At 42.1% G+C, this 22,012-nt stretch overlaps 1 protein-coding gene across 1 annotated transcript; it reads left to right on the top strand.

Moving 5' to 3' along the window:
* Window positions 1-356: 356 nt before the first annotated feature.
* TOB1 (transducer of ERBB2, 1) lies at window positions 357-4,481 on the top strand. Its single transcript, XM_016189351.2, has 2 exons — window positions 357-724; window positions 2,552-4,481. The coding sequence occupies exon 2, from the start codon at window positions 2,695-2,697 to the stop codon at window positions 3,730-3,732; it is 1,038 nt and encodes a 345-aa protein (XP_016044837.1). The 5' UTR covers window positions 357-724; window positions 2,552-2,694; the 3' UTR covers window positions 3,733-4,481.
* Window positions 4,482-22,012: the final 17,531 nt, after the last annotated feature.

The raw sequence follows: 22,012 nt of genomic DNA, 5'->3' as shown, positions 1-22,012 counted from the left end.
TCTCCGTCTCTTCGCCACCTGCTTCGCTCCCCTCCCCCGCCGACCCTAAGCTCTCGGCCAGGACAGGGCGTCAGACGCCCCACCCACCTTGGCCGCCCTCACTAGCACATCTCTCCCCCAATCCCTGGCCACATTTCCCCTTAACCCCGCCCACCCTGGCTCAAAATCGTCAGCTCATTGGCCACCCCGGAGACCGAGGTGTGGCCTTGCCTACCCGGCCCTCCGCCGCCCGTCAGGACATGGGCAGGCGGGACTTGGCCAATGGCGTCGGGGGGCAGGGCTGGGGCGGAGCGAGCCGACTAGGGTCGAGTGGTGCGGGGTGCCAGGGCGGGGAATGGCTACGCCGGCGTGAGCAGTGTGACGCGGGGCGGGCGCGCGCACCGTACGGGAGGGGACGGAGGGGGCAGGGAGGAGACTATAAAACGAGAGGCGGGGCGCGCGCCGCGGCAGAAGGAGCGGAGCTCTGGCCCGGCGCAGGCAGGACGCATTACGGGGAGGCTGGGCCAGGCACCGGGCTGTGTAGAGAAGTGAGCGCGCTCGTCTGCCCTCGTCCTCGCTACCCCGAACCAGAAGGCAGCGAGCTCCAGAGGCCCGTGCTGAGGCCCCGTCCTGTGCGCCCTCCGCCCGGCGGCGTCTGCCTGCACTCAATCCCGCTCGCCGCACTGACCCTCCCGCGCCCCCGCCCATCTCCCCCACCCCAGGCCGGCTGTGGGGGAAGCAGCCCGTAAGTATCGAGGGGCGGCGGGAGGGGTCCGGAGGCGGCGGCTGCAGCGGCGTCGAGCCCCGGGTCCTCGAGAGCTCGGGGACGGCGGCGACGCGGCCAGGGCCAGGGCCGGAGGGGTGCGGCTCCGAGGGGCCCGGGCGCGCCCGGGAGCTGGAGGCGGGGCCGGTCGGCGCGTCGGACTCGGCTCGGGCCGGGGCGGGTGACCGGGAAGGGCGGTCCCGGGCGAGCTGACAGGGGGCCGGGGGTTGGGGCACCGGGGAGGAGCGAGGAGCTCGAGCGGAACGCTGGGGTCCGCGGGACCGGTGGCTGCCGGGGAACCGGTGCACCTCTGGGCTCTGGCCGGGTCCCAGGAGCCGCGGGGCGGGGCGGGGGCGGGTCAGGTTACGGGGGGCGGGGAGCAGCTGACCCCGGGCGGCCGGCGCCGCGACCTGCGGGCTCCCGGCTCCGGGAGGTTGCTTTTCCTTTTCCCGTGGCTCCCCCTCCTCCTTCTCCTGCGAGGAGACTTGTACTCGTTCCCTCCTCCATCTCCTCCTCCTTCGCTGCTGCTGCTGCTGTAGAGCCAGGGCTCTGAGGGCTGTGAGCAGAAATCTAATGAGACCCAACTGGCTGTTTATGTAATTCTTCACACTCCTGTCTTAAGGCGTTGCTTTAGAACTGCCTTCCGCCTGAATTTTGCTCGGCTGCACCTTCGAGCAATTTAGCTCAATCAGCTGCCCCTGCCCGTACTCAGGCTTTCGGCTTGGAAAGTGTTTGTAGTTGGGGGGGGGGGGGGCAGCCAGGAATTCTTTCCCCTTTGTCACCGCGAATATGGAAAATGGAACAGATGGATGAATACCAACTTGATTTTTTTTATCCCCTGCACCACCTCCCGGACCACAACTTGATTTTTGTAATGCCCCTTTAAACCAACCTCAGCGTACAAATAGATCCCCTTTGCAAATATCTTGTTTGCCCTTGATCTTTTCTTATCCCCACCCAGTGCTGATCCAGCAAACGTTTAAAGGTCGACCTTATCGTACATGCCTCTCCAGCTGTTCTCTTATCGTGAGGAGAGAGGGAGGTGGTTTTGAAAATCAGAATAAACCTGAGAAACTCTGCCCTTTAAACGGAATAATCAATAGAGATTTGAGATTGTTGCTCTACTGATACTTGCTGCAGAAATATTTTTCCGATTTAGAAAAATACACTTTGAAAAGAAAAGGAAAAAAAAGCACAGAGAAGCAGCTCAGTGATTACATGTGTGCCTCTAGTATATTTAAGATTTTGACTGTATAGGATAATTGGTTCATGGTTACTCTCTGGTATATTAACAATCCATTTAACATTTAGTACCTTTAATTTTTAGCATTGAGTACTTCGGGAATTGATTTTTCAAATGTACCAAATTTCTAAAGGTTAAGGATAATAGTCGATTTAAAGACTGCATGTCCAAAATGAAATATAGGGCTCACGTGTCAATTGGACTTCTAAAACTGGCATATGTATGTGGGTAGATGGGCATGCTGAGTACAGCTTGCAGTAAGTATTCACGTAGAAACTAAGAGAAGGAAAAGGGTTACACTACATCTAATGGAGATGTTTTTTTTTTTCTTCTTAGGACTCAAAAACACAACAAATAATAGTTTCAGATATATTAACTATCAATTCAAAGATTTTCCAGGAAACTTTAAACAGTTTTCTATTGTATATTGCTTTATTCTGATTTATATACTTTTCAGACTAAAAGACTTTTTCAAAAAGTGAAAAGACCCGGGGTAAAAAACAATTGTGGGACTTAAATGTATCTTATTTGGACATGTTTGTCTTTGTTTTGTTTTTTTCTTTAAGGAACAAGACCACTCAAGGTGAAGGATAATCAACCAATACCAGCACTTTGAATGAAAATTTGTTTCTCTGCCACAAATTGAACATTTTCTTTGTGTGTGTAGGGGGACATTGAAACAGAAACTTAACTTTGTGGCATAGCAGCTATGCAGCTTGAAATCCAAGTAGCACTAAATTTTATTATTTCATATTTGTACAATAAGCTTCCCAGGAGACGTGTCAACATTTTTGGAGAAGAGCTTGAAAGACTTCTTAAGAAGAAATATGAAGGGCACTGGTATCCTGAAAAGCCATATAAAGGATCAGGGTTTAGATGTATACATATAGGGGAGAAAGTGGACCCAGTGATTGAACAAGCATCCAAAGAGAGTGGTTTGGACATTGATGATGTTCGTGGTAATCTGCCACAGGATCTTAGTGTTTGGATCGATCCATTTGAAGTTTCCTACCAAATTGGTGAAAAGGGACCAGTGAAGGTGCTTTATGTGGATGATAATAATGAAAATGGATGTGAGTTGGATAAGGAGATCAAAAACAGCTTTAACCCAGAGGCTCAGGTTTTTATGCCCATAAGTGACCCAGCCTCATCAGTGTCCAGCTCTCCATCACCTCCCTTTGGTCACTCTGCTGCTGTAAGCCCCACCTTCATGCCCCGGTCCACACAGCCTTTAACCTTTACCACTGCCACTTTTGCTGCCACCAAGTTTGGCTCTACCAAAATGAAGAATAGTGGCCGCAGCAACAAGGTTGCACGCAGTTCTCCGATCAACCTCGGCTTGAATGTGAATGACCTCTTGAAGCAGAAAGCCATCTCTTCCTCAATGCACTCTCTGTACGGCCTTGGCCTGGGTAGCCAGCAGCAGCCACAGCAACATCAGCAGCCATCTCAGCCGCCGCCACCGCAGCAGCAGCAGCAGCAGCAACAACAGCAAAAAACCTCTGCTCTTTCTCCTAATGCCAAGGAATTTATTTTTCCTAATATGCAGGGTCAAGGTAGTAGTACCAATGGAATGTTCCCAGGTGACAGCCCCCTAAACCTCAGTCCTCTCCAGTACAGTAATGCCTTTGATGTGTTCACAGCCTATGGAGGTCTCAATGAGAAGTCTTTTGTAGATGGCTTGAATTTTAGCTTAAATAACATGCAGTATTCTAACCAGCAATTCCAGCCTGTTATGGCTAACTAAAAAAAGAAAAATGTATCGTGCAAGTTAAAATGCCCAGCCCAAGGGGGATTTTTTTTTCTTTCCCTCCTTGAGATTTTTTTTTTTTAAAGCTTATAGTATACATTCAAGCTTGGTTACAAAAATAAAACATGCATCATTTTTCATTTGCCAACCAAGCACAAAGTTATTTTATACTGACTGTATATTTTAAAGTATACTCTCAGATATGGCCTCTTACAGTATTTAAGAAATAGCAAGGACGTGGCTGATTTTTTTTTTTTTATAAAAAATTGGCACTAATAAGTGGGTTTATTGGTCTTTTCTAATTGTATAATTTAATTTACTACAAAGTTTGTAAAATATCAGAGAATATATATATTGTTTCTACGACATGGTATTGCATTTATATCTTTTTACTACAGTGATCTGTGACAGCAGCCTCATGTTGTATTTTTTTTACTGAAATTGTAAAATACCCATCTTAAAGACATCAATTATTCTAAAAATTGTGTACAGGATATTCCTTTAGCGGTGGAATTAAAATGTACGAATATTTGCTTTTTCAAAAAAATGTATTTTCTGTTAAAAGTTTAAAGATTTTTGCTATATATTATGGAAGAAAATGTAATCGTAAATATTAATTTTGTACCTATATTGTGCAATACTTGAAAAAAAACGGTATAAAAGTATTTTGAGTCAGTGTCTTATATGTTAAGAGGGACTGAAATAGTTTATATTAAGTTTTTATTAAAATTCTTGAAAATTAAAAATGCTCATTGTGGTGTTTGTTTTTAAGCCTTTGCCAAAAGTCAGCCTCTGGAGTTAATGATTGTTGTAAATGCTAATGATGCAGAAAGGTCTGACTCATTGGATCACAAAGGAATAATAGAAAGCTCTTGCTTGTGAACCAGATAGTTTGATGCATAAAAGTATTGTCCTATTTCACAGTTCAACCAGTACTTGGGATTTCTTTTTTAACTTATTTTTATTTAGCAACTCTTCACATCTGTCACCCCTGAGGATGGCGGACTGAGGCTAATGAGCCCTACTTTGTAGTAAGTTTTAAAATGTGATTTCTTAGTCAGTTAAATGATTGAAAATCGGTCATGTAGCCTGTCAGGATGCATTTGAAATGTATATGGGGAGAGTTACCTGGCTCTGCATGGGAGATGAGTAGCTCAGAAAACACGTTTGGACAGAGCCCTGACGTAACTAAAGATTTAGATCTGTTTGCTAATCCTTACACTTAAATTTCAGTCAGTTGCTGCAGAGTATAACCTAAATATGTTAGATTGAATGTGTTTCTAAGTATTAGTAATTGTGCTTTCCCAGAAAAATTTATAGATTGTTTTGCAAGTGATTATCCAAGCTTCTGGTTTGGGGGGGCTTAGAATATAGTCATTGATGTGTAAAACTGTAGTGACTTGTTAAGGATGGAGGGGTTTTTTGTTTGTTTTTATTGTTAGTTTTTCTGATGAATTGGAAGATTTTTTAAAAGTAAAAGGAGTCATTTCACTTATGTTTAAATGTACAGTGGTAACTAGACAAGTCAATGTCTTGACTTGGTAGAAAAAAAAAAAGCTCTGCTTACATAGTAAGAGATGAGCACTGCCTAGATACTAGTGAAATAAATTTGGTTTAAGTGAGTATTTTTGACACCAGCCCACAAAAGCCTTTTGTTTTTACCCATGCAGCTTAAACAGCAATTAAAAAAAAAAGTTTTAAGGGAACCAACACAAAATGACAGAGCTGAGCTGTTCTTCCAGTTCCATGGTGAGGCTATTGTCTTTTAGTGGACAGAATGAGGCTATGAAGAAGTATTAGGATAGTGAGTGGAACTGGAAGAGATGTAGTCTGCCAACACTATGAGTTACATGCTTTTGTGATTGTGACGTCTGAATGAATAAAAAAATAGTTTTGTTGTTGTTTGCTTGTGTATGCCATCATCAGGACTTCACCAGTACTGAGTGATTTTTTTTTTCCAAATTAAGAAAGACACACCATGATACCAAAGCTTCCCCCATTGTTGCAGGACCAGGCTCAAACCTGGTATGGCAAAGCATTCACCTTCTCAGGTGAGCTAACTAGCCAGCCCTGGTCAATAATGATTTTAAGTACTAGAAGGAATGAATGTTTAGACCATCATTGGCATACATGGTGCCAGGGCATTGAACTCAGGATCTCAAGCCTTAGAATCCAACTCTACCCACTGCATCACTTAAAAAAATAATAATAATCTAAGCTTCATGAAGTGAAGTAGTGCTGCAGGTGTCTCTCCCTCTTTTCCTCTCAATTTCTTTGTCTCTATCCAAAAAATAACTAAAAATAAACTAGTGACATAATTTGTTATCTTTTTCATTCCTCAACTCTGACGGATATACCTGGGAGCCTCAGGCATGAAAGTGTTATCTCTCCAGTCTTTGAAATTACCAAAACTTTTAACTTGGAAAAAAAATTTTATACATGACTCAGTGTACTTTTGTCTGGCAATCAGAATAATAAATTGTGTCAGTAGATATATAGTAGAACTAAAAACGACTGGAAGCACAAATGCATATATGTATACAGATTTTAGATAGTTAGCATTAGTGTAAACAGGGATGTCAGTATAAGAATCCGGTAACAAAAATATCTCAGGGAAATTTCCTATTGGTTGCTTTGGTGTTAGAACTCTAAACTGCATCTTAATTGTGTTCAAGAAAGCAATTTGTTTGACTTGAACTTGGTGTCCTTGAAGATTAAGGATTCTTTTTTTTTTTTTTAATAAGCAAAGGCTGTTTTTCATGCCCCTTTTGCTCATTCAGAATGAAATCTAATGTGTTTTTGTCTGCACACATTAGACAACTTTAGAAAAACTTACATCATAGTCCCAAATCTTTTTCTTCCCACAGTGCCATCATGCTTTATGGTACTATTGAAAGAATGTTTTGGTTGATAGTTGAATGAATTACCTTAAATTAGCCTTTCTTATCCTCCTCCTCCTACAAAGGAGCAGCCTTTACTTGTAGCAGCCTCTGAATGGCCGTATTCTACTGTCCAAAATGTTCCTGTAGGGGCCAGGCGGTGGCACAACTGGTTGAGGGCACCCATTACAGTGTGCAAGGATCTGGATTCAGCCCCCCACCTGCAGGGGGAAATCTTCATGAATGATGAAACAGTGTTGCAGGTTCCACTCTCCCTCTGTTATCTTTCCCTTCCTCTTCAACATCTGTTTTTTTCTTCATTTTTCCCTTTTAATGGGGGATTGATGTTTTACATTTGACAGTGAATACAATAGTTTGTATATGCATAACATTTCTCAGTTTTCCACATAACAGTACAACCCCCACTAGGTCCTCTGTCATTCTTTCCAGGACCTGTAGTCTCCCCCCCCCCACCCCCGACACCCACCCCAGTCTTTTACTTTGGTGCAATACACCAACTCCAGTTCAGATTCTACTTGTGTTTCCTCTTCTGATCTTGTTTTTCAACTTCTGCCTGAGAGTGAGATCATCCCATATTCATCCTTCTGTTTCTGACTTATTTCACTTAACATGATTTCTTCAAGCTCCACCCAAGATGTCTTTTTTTTTTTTCAATTTTTACTAATGGATAGAGACTGAGGAAGGAGGTAGGTAAAGAGATAGACTTCTCTCTGTCTCTTTCTAAAATAAAATATTTTAATGTTCCCTTAACGATTATATAGATCATCAATAAGTGGCAGAGATGATACTGAAAGTAGCTTTCTGAATCCAGATTATGGCTTTATCTCCATTTCAAAAATCGGGTGCTAAGTCTCCTTCAAAGAGCTAACTTATGTTAGATGGAAAACGTACTTCACTCATTATGCCCCTCGGATGTGATGATATAATGTGATGCCAGGCTCAAACCCAGGAACACATGCTTAGCAAAGTTGTGCTCTACTGGGTAACCTTTCCCCCAGTACCCAGGAACACTATTGTGATTAGTTAGCAGCTTGGCTTTTGAGGGTGAAACTAAAGACACTCCAAGTTAAAAATGTTTTCCTAATGTACACGTATTAATTTCATTCTCATATAAATGTTTTATCTGCTAGCATTTTAATTGACAATCTAAACTATTAAACTATAGTCTTAAACTATAGTCATTTGGACTTAGATTATTTTAAAATTAATCGTCGTAACACATAAAGTGAAGTCTCTTTGAATATACTTTGGCTAATGCTGATGGAAGACCCTTTTCCTGCACTAATAGAAAATAGCACACATATGGTGTTTTAAATATATATTGCTTAACTAGAAAGCATGTTCTATTAGAAGGGAAATAACTCTAGGGCAAGATCAAATTAAGAGGAAAACATTCTTACTAGAAGACAAGCCTGTGAATTGGCAAAATAGTTCACCTGGGAGGGTGTCTACTTTGCATGTTTGAGCCAGGTTCTAGGCCCTGATACATTGTATGAGAGTACCTTGACACTGGGAGAAGCTTTGGTGCTGTGGTCTCCATCCATCTCTCTCTCTCTCTCTCTCATCTACCTGAAAAAGTTGGCCCAGAGTGGTGAATTTCACTAACACAAAAATAAAATTTAAGGGGGTGGGGTGGGGAGGGAGGCAAGCATGTAAAATTGCCATTGCTGAGTAAAACTCATTGTGTTGCTTTGGTGTATCAGTCAAATGACGCTTAAGTAAGTTTGAGGCCACAAGTGATCAGAGTTCTTAGACTTTTGCGTTATATTAGGGAGATTATATTTTCATATTTAAAAACCTAGGGGCTATGCTCCCAGAGGGATAGAGAATGGGAAAGCTATCGGGGGAGGGGGTGGGATATGGAGATTGGGCGGTGGGAAATGTGTGGAGTTGTACCCCTCCTACCCTATGGTTTTGTTAATTAATCCTTTCTTAAATAAAAAAATAAATAAATAAATAAAAGGAATTATACTTACTTTTATAAAAAATAATAAATAAAATCCTAGGGGATATGGATTGAAAAATTAGTACAACCTAGTGTCTTTTGATGTTTTAAATAATTCAGTTAACTAGTGCATGACACGTTGTGCCTTTTCACAATTTTAACCCAGTTTATTGCGGTGGGGGTGTGCTGAAATACAGAGATCTTTGTTAACTCCATGGTCAGTTAATGGCAGAGTTAGGATTCAAACTCAGTCTGGGGATGTGAGGGCAATGTGGCTGCCTCTGTCACCTCACTGATCGCCAGGGTGGATTCGGCTGTCCTGGCTAGGCGGGTGTCCCCTGCTTCCCTCACCACTCCATGGAGTTCCTTCTGAAGCTGTGCGCTTGGTGGAAGAGGACTGCCTTCTCTGTATAGAGACTGACTGGTGGAAGGTATACAAGTAGCCATGCTCCCCTGCTAGAACCTCCAAACAAGCTCTCAAACTCAGTTTGACTCCAGAGAGAGTGGTCCCATGCTTTTAAGCTGTGCTTTGAATCCTCTAGTTAGTTGCTATTTTGATGTGGGATAGAGGAATTAAGACCTTTTTGATATATCAGCCACACAACCTGTAGGATCTTTACAAGAGTGTTAATGATAGTGGGCTCTTAGCCATGCTCAGAGTCATGATGATGTTCTAAGAGAGACAATTCATATTTCTGGTGGTCTTAAACTATAGTCACAGGCTATCTGGCCAGATTTTGAAAAATCATTGTTATGCAATGCTCTGATTTTGTTGATCTTCGTAATCAATTGTGTAAATTACTTTCCTCGTGTTAGAATAGTTTCCTCTGAGTAAGGACTGTAGATTTTGTGTCCCCATTACTTCTGAATAAAATTATAAACACTGACCTCCTGTGGTCATTTCCACATGCATTCCTTATCTGTGCTACTAGAAAAGCACAGTAAGAAAAAGTGAGGCAGATTACTAAGATATTATAACAATGTGTTTCTAGTACTTATCATTTCTCTTTAATGCTTGTGTAACTGTCTTAAAACACTTTTGTTAATATATTATTTCTATATGTACCGTTGTGATAAGTGATATTTTTGCTGTTCTTCAAAAGGTAAGGAAACCAGATGATCTCTTATTTGGAAACTGATTCTGAAAACCTTTCTTGAAAATTCATTTCCACTTAAAAAGTCATCTTTTAGAAGCATAAGTTAGTAAGGATAAACTTAAATTTGTTTTAATGTGGCTGTTAGCTGCAAACATGTTTAAACTGCACAGTAAACAGAAAAGCCCATTTTAAAAATAGGAAGAGTTTCTGTAGTTTCTGCATGAATAAATCTTATTACTAAATGTCTACTATTTCTATTTTTGGCATAGTTAGAATTTGATTGGACCCAATGTTGCTGAACTTTCAGCTGAAACTTTGGAGATTAGATTGGGCTAAAATAAACTTATCATTAATGGGATTGAACTTGTAACAAACCCTCAACCATTTATTTCTCAATATGTATATCTTAATTTATAGTTCTCAGGATAAATACCAAGATTTAGATTTTTAGTAAACTTGCTTTATATCTAAGTCTGTAAATGTAACTTTGAGATAACCTCAACAATTAAGTAAATGTTAGATTAAACATAATTAGTAGTCCTGGAGGTGGTGCAGTGGCTAAAGCACTGAACTTACAAGGATTAGGTCCTGAGTTAGATCCCTGGCATCATATAAATCAAAAGGATGCTCAGGTTTTCTCTATCATTGATAACTAAATATTTTTCTCCCCACCTGCAGTGGGGTCGCTTCACAGGCGGTGAAGCAGGTCTGCAGGTGTCTATCTTTCTCTCCCCCTCTGTCTTCCCCTCTCTCTTGGTTTCTGTCTTGTCCTATCCAACAACAATGACATCAGTAACAACAATAGTAATAACTACAACAAGGGCAACAAAAGGTAAAATATATAAATAAACTCCTTTAATAAAAAAATTAAATATTTTTAAAGAAGAAAACAATCAGGAGACTTCTCAAGTCTAGAGGCTGTTGAGATTATGGATCTAATTCCTTCTATAAGCATAGTCATTTTTCTCTAGCAAAAGCGGTACAATGATGTCTGCACTGTGGACATCATTATGAGGAACTAAGCACTTTGCTGTGAAGAGTTGTCAGTGATAGGATGTGTTTTTGTGGGTTTACAGTATGTAGAAACCATGAAGTTTAAAATTTTACCCATGTTTGTTACCCTGTGAAATCAGAAAAGTAGATTTAGATAAACAGCCTTTATTATCAATTTCATTGTCCAATCTGTTATTTACATTCAGAATTAAAATTCTATAACAACAGCCTAAAAGTTATTGTACTCATGTTTCAGTTAAATACCACTGAGTTTGTATTTCTGGTTTTGAGGCACTGATAGGGAAACCAGTGTTTCAGCATTCTTTTTCATACAATCAGCAAGTTGATTTAAACCCAGAATACAAGTTGATGTTCCTTTCGGAGGCAGCAAAGAAAAAAAACAGTGTTTGCTAGAGTGTTCATGCTGTTAGGAAAAAGTACAGAAAAATTTTTCCACTCTATCTAAACAATAGTAGTTTGATAATAGGATTGGTTGAAACATAGTTGTTGTGGTAGATATGATACATGGATAATGGGGCTAGCTTTATTTTAGTGCAGGTAAGAAAGAAGAGGTTTGCTTTACAGAAGGGAAAAACATTGAGAACTTGGAAGGAAAAACACATTCCATCTGGCATTATGAGTACTTTACTTCACTGATAAAATATGACCGGTGTGCAGAACAGAGAACAGGTGTAAAATATTTTTAGACAATCCTTGGCATATGCTATGCTGTAGGTTGTATCCCTTCTGTCTATACGCTTCTCAGGTGCTTTCAAAATAATTATGAAAAAGCCACAATTTACAAAACAAATTAGACACTGGCTTTATAGCTTTTTTTGTATTAAATGTTAAAGTCAAACATAAATTTCCTTCCCAGCCCTCAGGTTGCAGCTATTTTTAAACATTGGTTCTCCTCATGCCCTTCTACAGTTCTTGAGTCTCCTTTTCTCGGTGCAGTAGAGCTGGGGGAATCTGGTTCCACAGCCTCTTTCAGAGTGTGAAAGGTGGGTTGTGATGTTCCCCTTAAACTAGAGTCTGATTCCAAATAATTTCTTACTTCCTTTGGGCTAGAAAGAAATATGACCAAGCATAAATCAGTCTAGCTTGGTTTCTAATAAATGGAGATGAATTGATGTCTTCTGGATACTGAAAGAAGGGACTACTCTATACTCCCACCAGTACGGTTTCAGAAATGGAATGATAGAACTGACCTTACTGTCAACTGAGAAACAGGAGTTTAGCTGAGTCACAGTAAGGGAGTTACAGCTGGAGCACTGCAGCTTCAGTTACAGCTCAGTTGTTTAGCCAGGGCTACAGAACTACAGTTTAGGTCACACTGATCCTTGAGCTGTGTATCCAGGTAACTACATGAGGATTGGCACATAAACGGACAAGCATTGGGGGCTAGCTCTTCTTACAAAAGAGATGTTTTCATTCAGGGCAATTCTGAAGAGTGAAAAGGTCATGAAGCAGTGACTGACCAATCATAGGAGATATATAGCTTTCCAGAGGTGGTTTCATCTTGGCCGTGGGTGCATGTGGCTAAGATTAAAACACCTGGTGCACTTGGATATGCCTGGAACAGCTGTCTGATTCTGCTCCACCCCCCTCCTTAGCATGCTATACTATATTGATAATGTATTTAACTTCAAGGAAAAAAAAACTCTCTGGCACCCAAGCAAAAAGACCAAGTCACTTACAATAGTAAGAAAATCTGTACATGAACTTGCCAAAAAAAAAAAAAAAAAAAAAAGCAAAGGTACCAGACACCGGCCCACCAGGCTAAGCACACATAGTAGGAAGCAGGGACATGTGCAAGGATCCCAGTTTGAGCTCCCCACCTGCAGTGGAGTTGCTTCACAAGCGGTGAAGCAGGTCTACAAATGTCTATCTTTCTCTCCCCCTCCTCTTTCCATTTCTTTGTCCTATCCAACAGCAGCAGCAACAACAATAACAACAACAACAATAGAAAAAAGATGGCCTCCAGGAGCAGTGGATGCATATCATAGCGCAGGCACTGAGCCCTAGGGATAACGCTGGAAGCAATAAATAAATTAATTTAGAAAAACAAGCAAACTAAGACTTGTGAGAACTATGATGGTTAGCTTTGGGAGGTTGGAGGGTGAGGATATGGAACTTTGGTGTGGGTGTGGTGTAACTATACATTGTAGTCTTATAATCTTGTAACTATTAATAAAAAATTAATTTTTTAAATATTTATTTTCCCTTTTGTTGCCCTTGTGGTTTTTTATTTTTGCACAAATTGTTGTTGTTGTAATTGATGTTGTCGTTGTTAGATCTGACAGAGAGAAATGGAGAGAGGATGGGAAGACAGAGAAGGGGAGAGAAAGACACCTGCAGACCTGCTTCACCACTTGTGAAGCGTCTCCCCTGCAGGTGGAAAGCCGGGGGCTTGAACCGGGATCCTTACACCTATCCTTGCGCTTCGCGCCACATGTGCTTAACCCACTGCACTACCGCCCGACTTCCCCAAATAAAAAAATTTTCAAAAAGAAAAGCTGGGGAGTTGGCGCTAACGCAGCGGGTTAAGCACACGTGGCGCAAAGTGCGAGGACAGGTTCAAGGACCCCGGTTCGAGCCCCAGGCTCCCCACCTACAGGGGAGTCGTTTCACAAGCGGTGAAGCAGGTCTGCAGGTGTCTATCTTTCTCTTCCACTCTCTGTCTTCCCTTCCTCTCTCCATTTCTCTCTGTCCTATCCAACAACGACTACAACAATAAAACAAGGGCAACAAAAGGGAATAAATAAATATTAAAAGAATATATATATTAAAAAAGAAAGAAAGAAAAGCTGACTTTCGTGGTCCCAAAGATAGCATAGTGAGTAAAACATTGGGCTCCAAACTGGAGGTCCCAAGTTCTGTCTCTGACACTGCATGTGCCAGAGTAATACTCTGGTTTCCCTCCCCACCCATAAATAAATTAATATTTTTTTTAAAAAAGAATATGGCTCAGCTACATAGCTGGTCAAAAAATAGGAAAAAAATACTCAGATTCACAGGGCCAGGCAGTGGCACACCTAGTTAAGCACACACATTTCAGTGCACAAGCACCCAAGTCCAAGCCCCTGGTCCCCATCTGCAGGGAAAAAGCTTCACAAGTGGTGAAGCAGGTCTGCAAGTGTCTTTCTTTCTCTCTCCCTCTCCCCTCTCAATTTCTCTGTCTCTATCCAATAATAAAAATGTTTTTTGGGGAGTCGGGCGGTAGCGCAGCGGGTTAAGCGCACATGGCGCAAAGTGCAAGGACCGGCATAAGAATCCTGGTTCGAGCCCCAGGCTCCCCACCTGCAGGGGAGTCGCTTCACAGGCGGTGAAGCAGGTCTGCACGTGTCTGTCTTTCTCTCCCACTCTGTCTTCCCCTCCTCTCTCCATTTCTCTCTGTCCTATCCAACAATGATGACAACAGTAATTACTACAGTAATAAAAATAACAACAAGGGTAATAAAATGGAATATATAAATAAATAAATATTTTTAAAATTTATTTCCCCTTTTGTTGCCCTTGTTTTTTTATTGTTGTTGTAGTTATTATTGTTGTTGTTATTGATGTTGTCGTTGGGTAGGACAGAGAGAAATGGAGAGAGGAGGGGAAGACAGAGGGGGAGAGAAAGCCAGACACCTGTAGACCTGCTTCACCACCTGTGAATCAACTCTCCTGCAGGTGAGGAGCGGGTGGGGGTGGTGGTGGTGTCCTTACCGGGGTCCTTGAGCTTAGCAACATGTGCTTAACCTGCCGACTCCCAATAAAAATGTATTTTAAAGAAAGAAATTCATGAATAGAGACTATATACAGTGGAATGCTACACAGTTATAAAAAATGATGAAACCTCTTTGCCTGCATCTGGGGTTTTAGCCAGACTTGGGTTGGCCATATGTTTAGTTTTTAAATATTATTTAATAGTATAAGCATTGTCAACTCTGTGAAAAGTTTGAGTAGTTCCAGACACAGTCCCTTTTTTTCTGGTTTCTTTGTTGGTTGGTTTTAATTCTGATTATCTGGATCTGCCTACTGGCCTCAGAACTCTTTTCAATACTTTGTAAACTACCTGCTATTCTAAAAAATTTAAAAACCCTAATAACTTATTTTATTTTTATTTTTCACATTATTTTATTATTGGATAGAGACAGAAATGAAGGGAGAAAGGGAGGGAGAGAAACAGAGACATGCTTCCATAAGGAACAGCATCTTGTGGGCCATCCCAGGACCTTGGCTTTACCATAAAGCAATGATGGTAGGGATAGCCCCTGACTCTGAAGGGAGGCTGGGGGTATCCTACTCTGCCGCTTGAAAAAGACTGGTCCTGAAATGAGTGTAGCTATACAGTGAGGCTATACAGGCTCTGGCGCTAAATATAAATATGCTTTTACATAAGGGCCCTGGAGCAGGTGGATAGAGGTAAATATTTAATTTTAAGCACAGAATTTTTTTTTTTTAAAGAATGGAAACTACTCCCTTCCCTAATCCAACTTTCTAGCCCTTTTCTCCATTCTGATAACATTCCCTCAGACAATATTCTCATCCAACCTCAGGCTAGCTACCAAACTCAAGCAAAACTACTATAGTTGTATGCCCCCAGGAACATGCCTAAAATGGTTCTCTTAGCTTTCTTCTACCCTAAAATCCCTAACCTCATCTGCTCTGATCCTATTCTGCTTCCTGTTCATTAACCATCTTGTCTCAACTTAGGTCATGTCACCTTCCAGACACTAGGCTGCAGATGCTATCATGACGCCACCCCGACTTCTCTGGGCAGATGATCTCACCAGTGTGTCCTGGACCCTCACATCTCCAGAGCTCTGGTCCACTAGGGAAAGATAGAAACAGGCTGAGGGTATGGATCGACCTGTCAACGCCCATGCTCAGCAGAGAAGCTGCTACAGAAGCCAGAACTCCTACCTTCTGCTCCCCATAAACAACCTTGGTCCATACTCCCAGCAGAGGAAAAGTGATAGGATGAAGATAAGAGGACTCTGCACTCTAGCTCCATCAGCACCCAGAGAGAGAGAGAGAGACGGAAAAGGAGGTAGTAATGGTGTCATGAATGGCTTAGAGGGAAAGGAAAGGTTGAATCAGACAAAGAAGGGACAACTATGTATAAATGTGGACAGATAGTTGTAGAGATGGTTGGTCCATGTCTAAAACTTTAGGAGATCTGTGGTGGATTGCAGAACTCCGGTGGTTGGAATGGTGTGGATTCAAACCCCTGTCAACATGTAGTTCTATAATATAAAAATATTAAAAAATAATAAGAAACAGAGATACTAGCACAGCTTCACCACTTGCAAAGCTTTCCCCTTGCAAGTGGGAACTGGGGTATTGAACTTTTGGGTCCTTACACACTGTAACATATGCACTCAGACAGGTAGGCCACCACCAGGACCCACAACTTAATATTTCCAGGAAATTTGTGGATCTCTAAACCATTTCAATCCAATGCTTAAGATAGCTGCAGTCCCTAGACAGGCTTTCTAGAAATCAAAGTGTCACCAGAGGCCCTTTAACAAAAAACAACCTAGTATCCCTACAGCTGTAATGTTTTTTTTTTTTTTTTATCCCCTTCAGGGTTATTGATGGGCTTGGTGCCTGCACCATGAATCCACCGCTCCTGGAGGCCATTTTTCCCCCTTTTGTTGCCCTTGTTGTTGTAGCCTCGTTGTGGTTATTATTATTGCCATTGTTGACGCTATTCGTTGTTGGATAGGACAGAGAGAAATGGAGAGAGGAGGGGAAGACAGAGGGGGAAAGAAAGACAGACACCTGCAGACCTGCTTCACCATCTGTGAAGCGACTCCCCTGCAGGTGGGGAGCTGGGGGCTCGAACCGGGATCCTTACGCCGGTCCTTGCGCTTTGCGCCACATGGTTTAACCCACTGCGCCACCGCCTGACCCCCAGCTGTAATATTTTTTTAATAGGGGAAATTTCATCTTTCTGAATCGTCCAATAGATTAGAAGAGATAAAGACCAAAAAAAAATCATCTAGGAAGAAATGTTCTTTGTAAAGAAACTCTTGTTTATTACCTGAACCACAAAAGTCCCAAGAAATTTTCGGGTTCTGTGTAAAAGGAATAGATAAGATACGTGGAGGTAAGATCTTACCTGTGCCCTTGCCAGAGAAGAGTGGTCCAAAAATGTGTAGAAGGGGGACCTGGAGAGTGTTTGTGCTATCTCTCCTTCCTCCAGAGCCTGAGAAAAGTGAAATAATAGTTATGGATAAAACCTACTGGAACTTGTTTTAGAAATCAGCTCCCCCTGATAGAGGCTCTGTAGACACCTAGAGACCCAGGCACATCACACTTTCCTAGTGACTATGTTTTCTTCCCGACTTTGGAGGAGTGTAAGTAGCCGCTACACCTATGCCTTACACGATGCCTACTTGAGTGATGATGATTTTGACATTACCACAGAGCCTCTGAAGAGTCCAGAGGGATCTGCCTCAATAATAGCCAACACTGTGTGTGTGTGTGTGTGTGTGTGTGTGCGTGTGTGTGTGTGTTTTAATTTTTATTATTGGCTAGAGATAGAAATTGAGAGGGGAGGGGAGGTAGAGAGGGAGAGAGACAGACACCTGCAGGTGGGGACCAGGGGCTTGAACCTGGGTCCTTGGGCACTGTAATGTGTGTACTTAATCAGGTGCACCATTGCCTGGCTCCATAACCAACACTTTTTAGTCTTTACTATATTCTATATACTGTTCTAAGTACTTGTACATATTAACTCACATTTTTTTCTTTTTTTTTTTTTCTTTTTTAATTTCTTTATTGGGGAATTAATGTTTTACATTCAACAGTAAATACAATAGTTTGTACATGCATAACATTCCCCAGTTTCCTATATAACAATACAACCCCCACTAGGTCCTCTGTAATCCTTCTTGGACCTGTATTCTCCCCACCCACCTACCCCCACCCCAGAGTCTTTTACTTTGGTGCAATATGCCAATTCCATTTCAGGTTCTACTTGTGGTTTGTTTTTGTTTTTTCTGATCTTGTTTTTCAACTTCTGCCTGAGAGTGAGATCATCCCATATTCATCCTTCTGTTTCTGGCTTATTTCACTTACCATGAATTTTTCAAGGTCCATCCAAGATCGGCTGGAAACGGTGAAGTCACCATTTTTTACAGCTGAGTAGTATTCCATTGTGTATATATACCACAACTTGCTCAGCCACTCATCTGTTGTTGGACACCTGGATTGCTTCCAGGTTTTGGCTATTACAAACTGTGCTGCCAAGAACATATGTGTACACAGATCTTTTTGGGTGGGTGTGTTGGGTTCTTTAGGATACATCCCCAGGAGAGGAATTGCAGGATCATAGGGTAGGCCTATTTCTAGCCTTCTGAGAGTTCTCCAGACTATTCTCCACAGAGGCTAGACCAATTTACATTCCCACCAGCAGTGCAGGAGGGTTCCTTTGACCCCACACCCTCTCCAGCATTTGCTGCTGTTACCTTTTCTGATGTAGGACATTCTCACAGGAGTGAAGTAGTATCTCATTGTTGTCTTTATTTGCATTTCTCTGACAATCAGAGACTTGGAGCATTTTTTCATGTGTTTCTCAGCCTTTTGGATCTCTTCTGTGGTGAATATTCTGTCCATGTCCTCCCCCCATTTTTGGGTGGGGTTATTTGTTGTCTTGTTGTTGAGTTTGGCAAGCTCTTTATATATGTTGGTTATTAAACTCTTATCTGATGTATGGCATGTAAAGATCTCCCATTCTGTGAGGTCTCTTGGTTTGGGTAGTGGTTTCTTTTGCTGTGAAGAAGCTTTTTAATTTGATGTAGTCCCATAGGTTTATGCTTGCCTTAGTCTTCTTTATAATTGGATTCGTTTCATTGAAGATGTCTTTACAATGTATGCGGAAAAGAGTTCTGCCAATATTTTCCTCTAAGTATCTGATAGTTTGTGGTCTAACATCCAAGTCCTTGATCCACTTGGAATTTACTTTTGTGTTTGGTGAAATACAGTGGTTCAGTTTCATTCTTCTGCATGTTTCAACCCATTGTTTCCAACACCATTTGTTGAAGAGACTCTGCTTTCCCCATTTAATAGTCCGAGCCCCTTTGTCAAAGATTAGATGTCCATAGGTGTGGGGGCTTAGTTCTGGGCTCTCAATTCTATTTCACTGGTCAGTGTGTCTATTCATGTTCCAGTACCAAGCAGTTTTGATGACAATGGCCCTATAATACAATTTGAGATCTGGGAGTGTGATGCCTCCAGTTCTGTTCTTTCTTCTCAAAATTGTTTTGGCAATTCTAGGTCTTGTCTGGTTCCAGATGAACATTTGTAGAATTTGTTCTATTCTTCTAAAAAATGTGCTTGGGATCTTGATGGTGATAGCATTAAATTTGTATATGGCTCTGGGTAGTATATTCTCTGTCTTCCCCTCCTCTCTCCATTTCTCTCTGTTCTATCCAACAACCACAATATCAGTAACAACAACAATACGATTACAACAATAAAACAACTAGGGCAACAAAAGGCAAAATACAAAAAAAAAAAAAGAGATAAGTTCCCGCTTCCCTACACCTTAGAGTCCTTGTTGAAAGATAAGTTCTTTTTCCCCATGAATCACCCAGGACCTTCCAGATAACAGCTGACTACCATGACAAATAATATAAAATAATAATAATATATGAATAGGAAAGATAACATCCCCCAGTACTCAGTTGGCTAAGGCACCAAACCTCTTTTTCTATAAAGCATTCAAATCAGATGCCCTGCTAACCACGAGAAGCAGATTGTTTGCGTTTCTTCCACAGGAATCCCGGAAAAAAACATCTGGACCCCTGAATACCTTTACATCACCCACCAGATGGCACGACTACAGTGGCACAACCCCCCCCAAAACCCTAGATGTCACCTGACGCTATCTGAAGAACCTGATTCACAGACTCCAAGGACAGAACTGGATCGACCTTCCCGTGGTGCATCCCGTGAGTACCCATTCATTGGGGAAACTGACGATCCTTCCTAGCCGACTGAATCCACATGGATCCCTGTCACTTTCAAAGCCATTAACTGGCTACGGAAGAAGGGCAAACACTAGAAGAAGAAGGACAGAACTTTTTTACTGCCTGTCTGCCTTTCCTGCTTCTGCTTTGACCTGTCATGTTTTGGCGGTTCCAGCTCACTCTCTACAGAAAAGCAGAATTCCAGAGGCTGACCTTCCTCATGCAGCATTTCATCCCCTGCCATTTCTCCCCCTAGTCACCTACTTTGAACTGAGACTTCTATCGGACTTGCTGGTATACCCTTTGGACACTTTAGACAATTTTACAGCAGCTTCCTTCCCTTCACGTTGCTGGTTTTTCATAGACTGACCCTGAGTAGTTCATAGACTTTACACACTGTTGCCCTGGGCATTAGATAAAAGGAAAGGGGGAGATGCTGGGAAATTGTGCAGTCACATCTGCCATGTTGTCCCCTCGGGCTATTGCTAGTTCCCGCGAGAGTTGGGACATTCTCAGAGCGCCTGTTCAGCCATGTTGTGCCCTCAGGGCATTGTCTATTTCCCCATGATATTTGGAGTGCTTTGGTTACTCCTTCCCCCTCCCATTCTCACGAGAGTTATTATCCTATCCTGGAGTGCTATGGTTACTCCTCCCCCTTCCCATTCTCGCGAAAGCTACTCCTATAAAAGTCCTTCTTCTTCCGCACTTCGTTGTCTTGCCAGCACTCCACTTCAGTGTTCAGACGCAGGAAAGGTTACTGCGTGAGGCGGCCATTTTCGCTACCTCCACATGGCCCAACCTGCTTCTCTAGCACCCAACTCTGAGGTGCCAGCGCAAATAAAGATTTATGTTCCCTCTTTGCTCCGGACCTCCTCTCTCTCTTCTCCGCGGCCCGCACAACAACATTTTTGGTTGTGTCCCTGTCTGCTTTTGGTATCAGGGTGATGTTGGCTTCATAGAAGCTGGCAGGGAGTAGTCCAGTGTCTTCAATCTCCTGGAAGACTTTTAAAAGTAGAGGTATTAGTTCTTATTTGAAGGTTTTGTAGAATTCATTTGTAAAACCATCTGGTCCAGGACTTTTATTTTTGGGAAGATTTTTGATACCTGTTTCAATTTCATTAACTGTGATGGGCCTGTTCATGTTATCCACTTCCTCTTGACTTAGTTTTGGAAGTTGGTAGGTATCTAGGAAATCGTCCATTTCTTCCAGGTTCTCTAGCTTGGTGGCATATAGTTGTTCATATTAACTCACATTTCATTAAAACCCTCTGAAGGTTGTGCAATTTCACAGATTAAGAAACTGAAGCAGAGGGTTTGTGACATTTAAAATCATCAGCGTGAGAATTTGCGTGGTGCGATTTTGTCTCCAAAGTCCACAATCCTTAACTATTATACAGTGCAGCTCCTTTGATTGATATCAAGGGGAAGGCTTTATGAAAGAACACTACATTACTTCATTACTTAAGAGAGTTTGTCCAAAATGCACTTTGTATTGGCCTCCCCTGCATCTCCAGCATGGTCTAATAAGTAGTTGTTTGTTTAGAAACCCCAAATTCATTTTAATAACAGCCGTTGACAGGCCTAGTTAAGGAAGTCTGCAAAGACAGTGGGGTAGGATATGAGCTTGAGAGCCATTAATTTTTTCCTTCTTTTTAAAAATATTTTTTATTATCTTTATTGGGTAGAGATAGCCAGAAATTGAGAGGGTGGAGGAGAGAGAGAGAAAGAGACCTACAACACTGCTTTACTACTTGCAAAGTTTTCTCCCTACAGGTGGGGGCTGGAACCTGGGTCCTTGTGCACTGTGACATGTGCACTCAACCCAGCCCCTTTTTTTCTTTTTCCATACAGAGGATTATTTTTTCCACAGAAAGGGAAAGAGATAGCAAGAGGAGAGAAACCATAGTACTGCTTCACCACTCTTGAAGCGTCCCCTGGTACAAGTGCTCCCATGTGGCGGCTGGGAACTTGAACCCATGTCCTTATGCATGCATGGCAAAATGTGTGCATAACCAGGTGAGCTTCTCCTGGTCACTAAACTAATTTATTTAGCCATATCATCACTACTACCTACACAGTCAAGTCCTTTGAGAAATGGTATAATAAACCTTAGATTTTGGGAAAACTATGGTGGTTATCAGAAAGAGAGGGGTGGGAGTCGGGTGGTAGCACAGCGGGTTAATCGCATGTGGCACAAAGCGCAAGGACCTGCATAAGGATCCCGGTTCAAGCCCCCACCTGCAGGAGAGTCCCTTCACAGGCGGTGAAGCAGGTCTGCAGGTGTCTATCTTTCTCTCCCTCCCTCTGTCCTCCCCTCCTCTCTCCATTTCTCTCTGTCCTATCTAACAACAACGACATCAATAACAACAATAA

This window comes from Erinaceus europaeus, chromosome 12 (assembly GCF_950295315.1).
Source record: "Erinaceus europaeus chromosome 12, mEriEur2.1, whole genome shotgun sequence".
Lineage (NCBI taxonomy): Eukaryota > Metazoa > Chordata > Mammalia > Eulipotyphla > Erinaceidae > Erinaceus > Erinaceus europaeus.
Note: the sequence above shows the minus strand (reverse complement) of the source record. Positions and strands in the feature narration are given on the sequence as shown.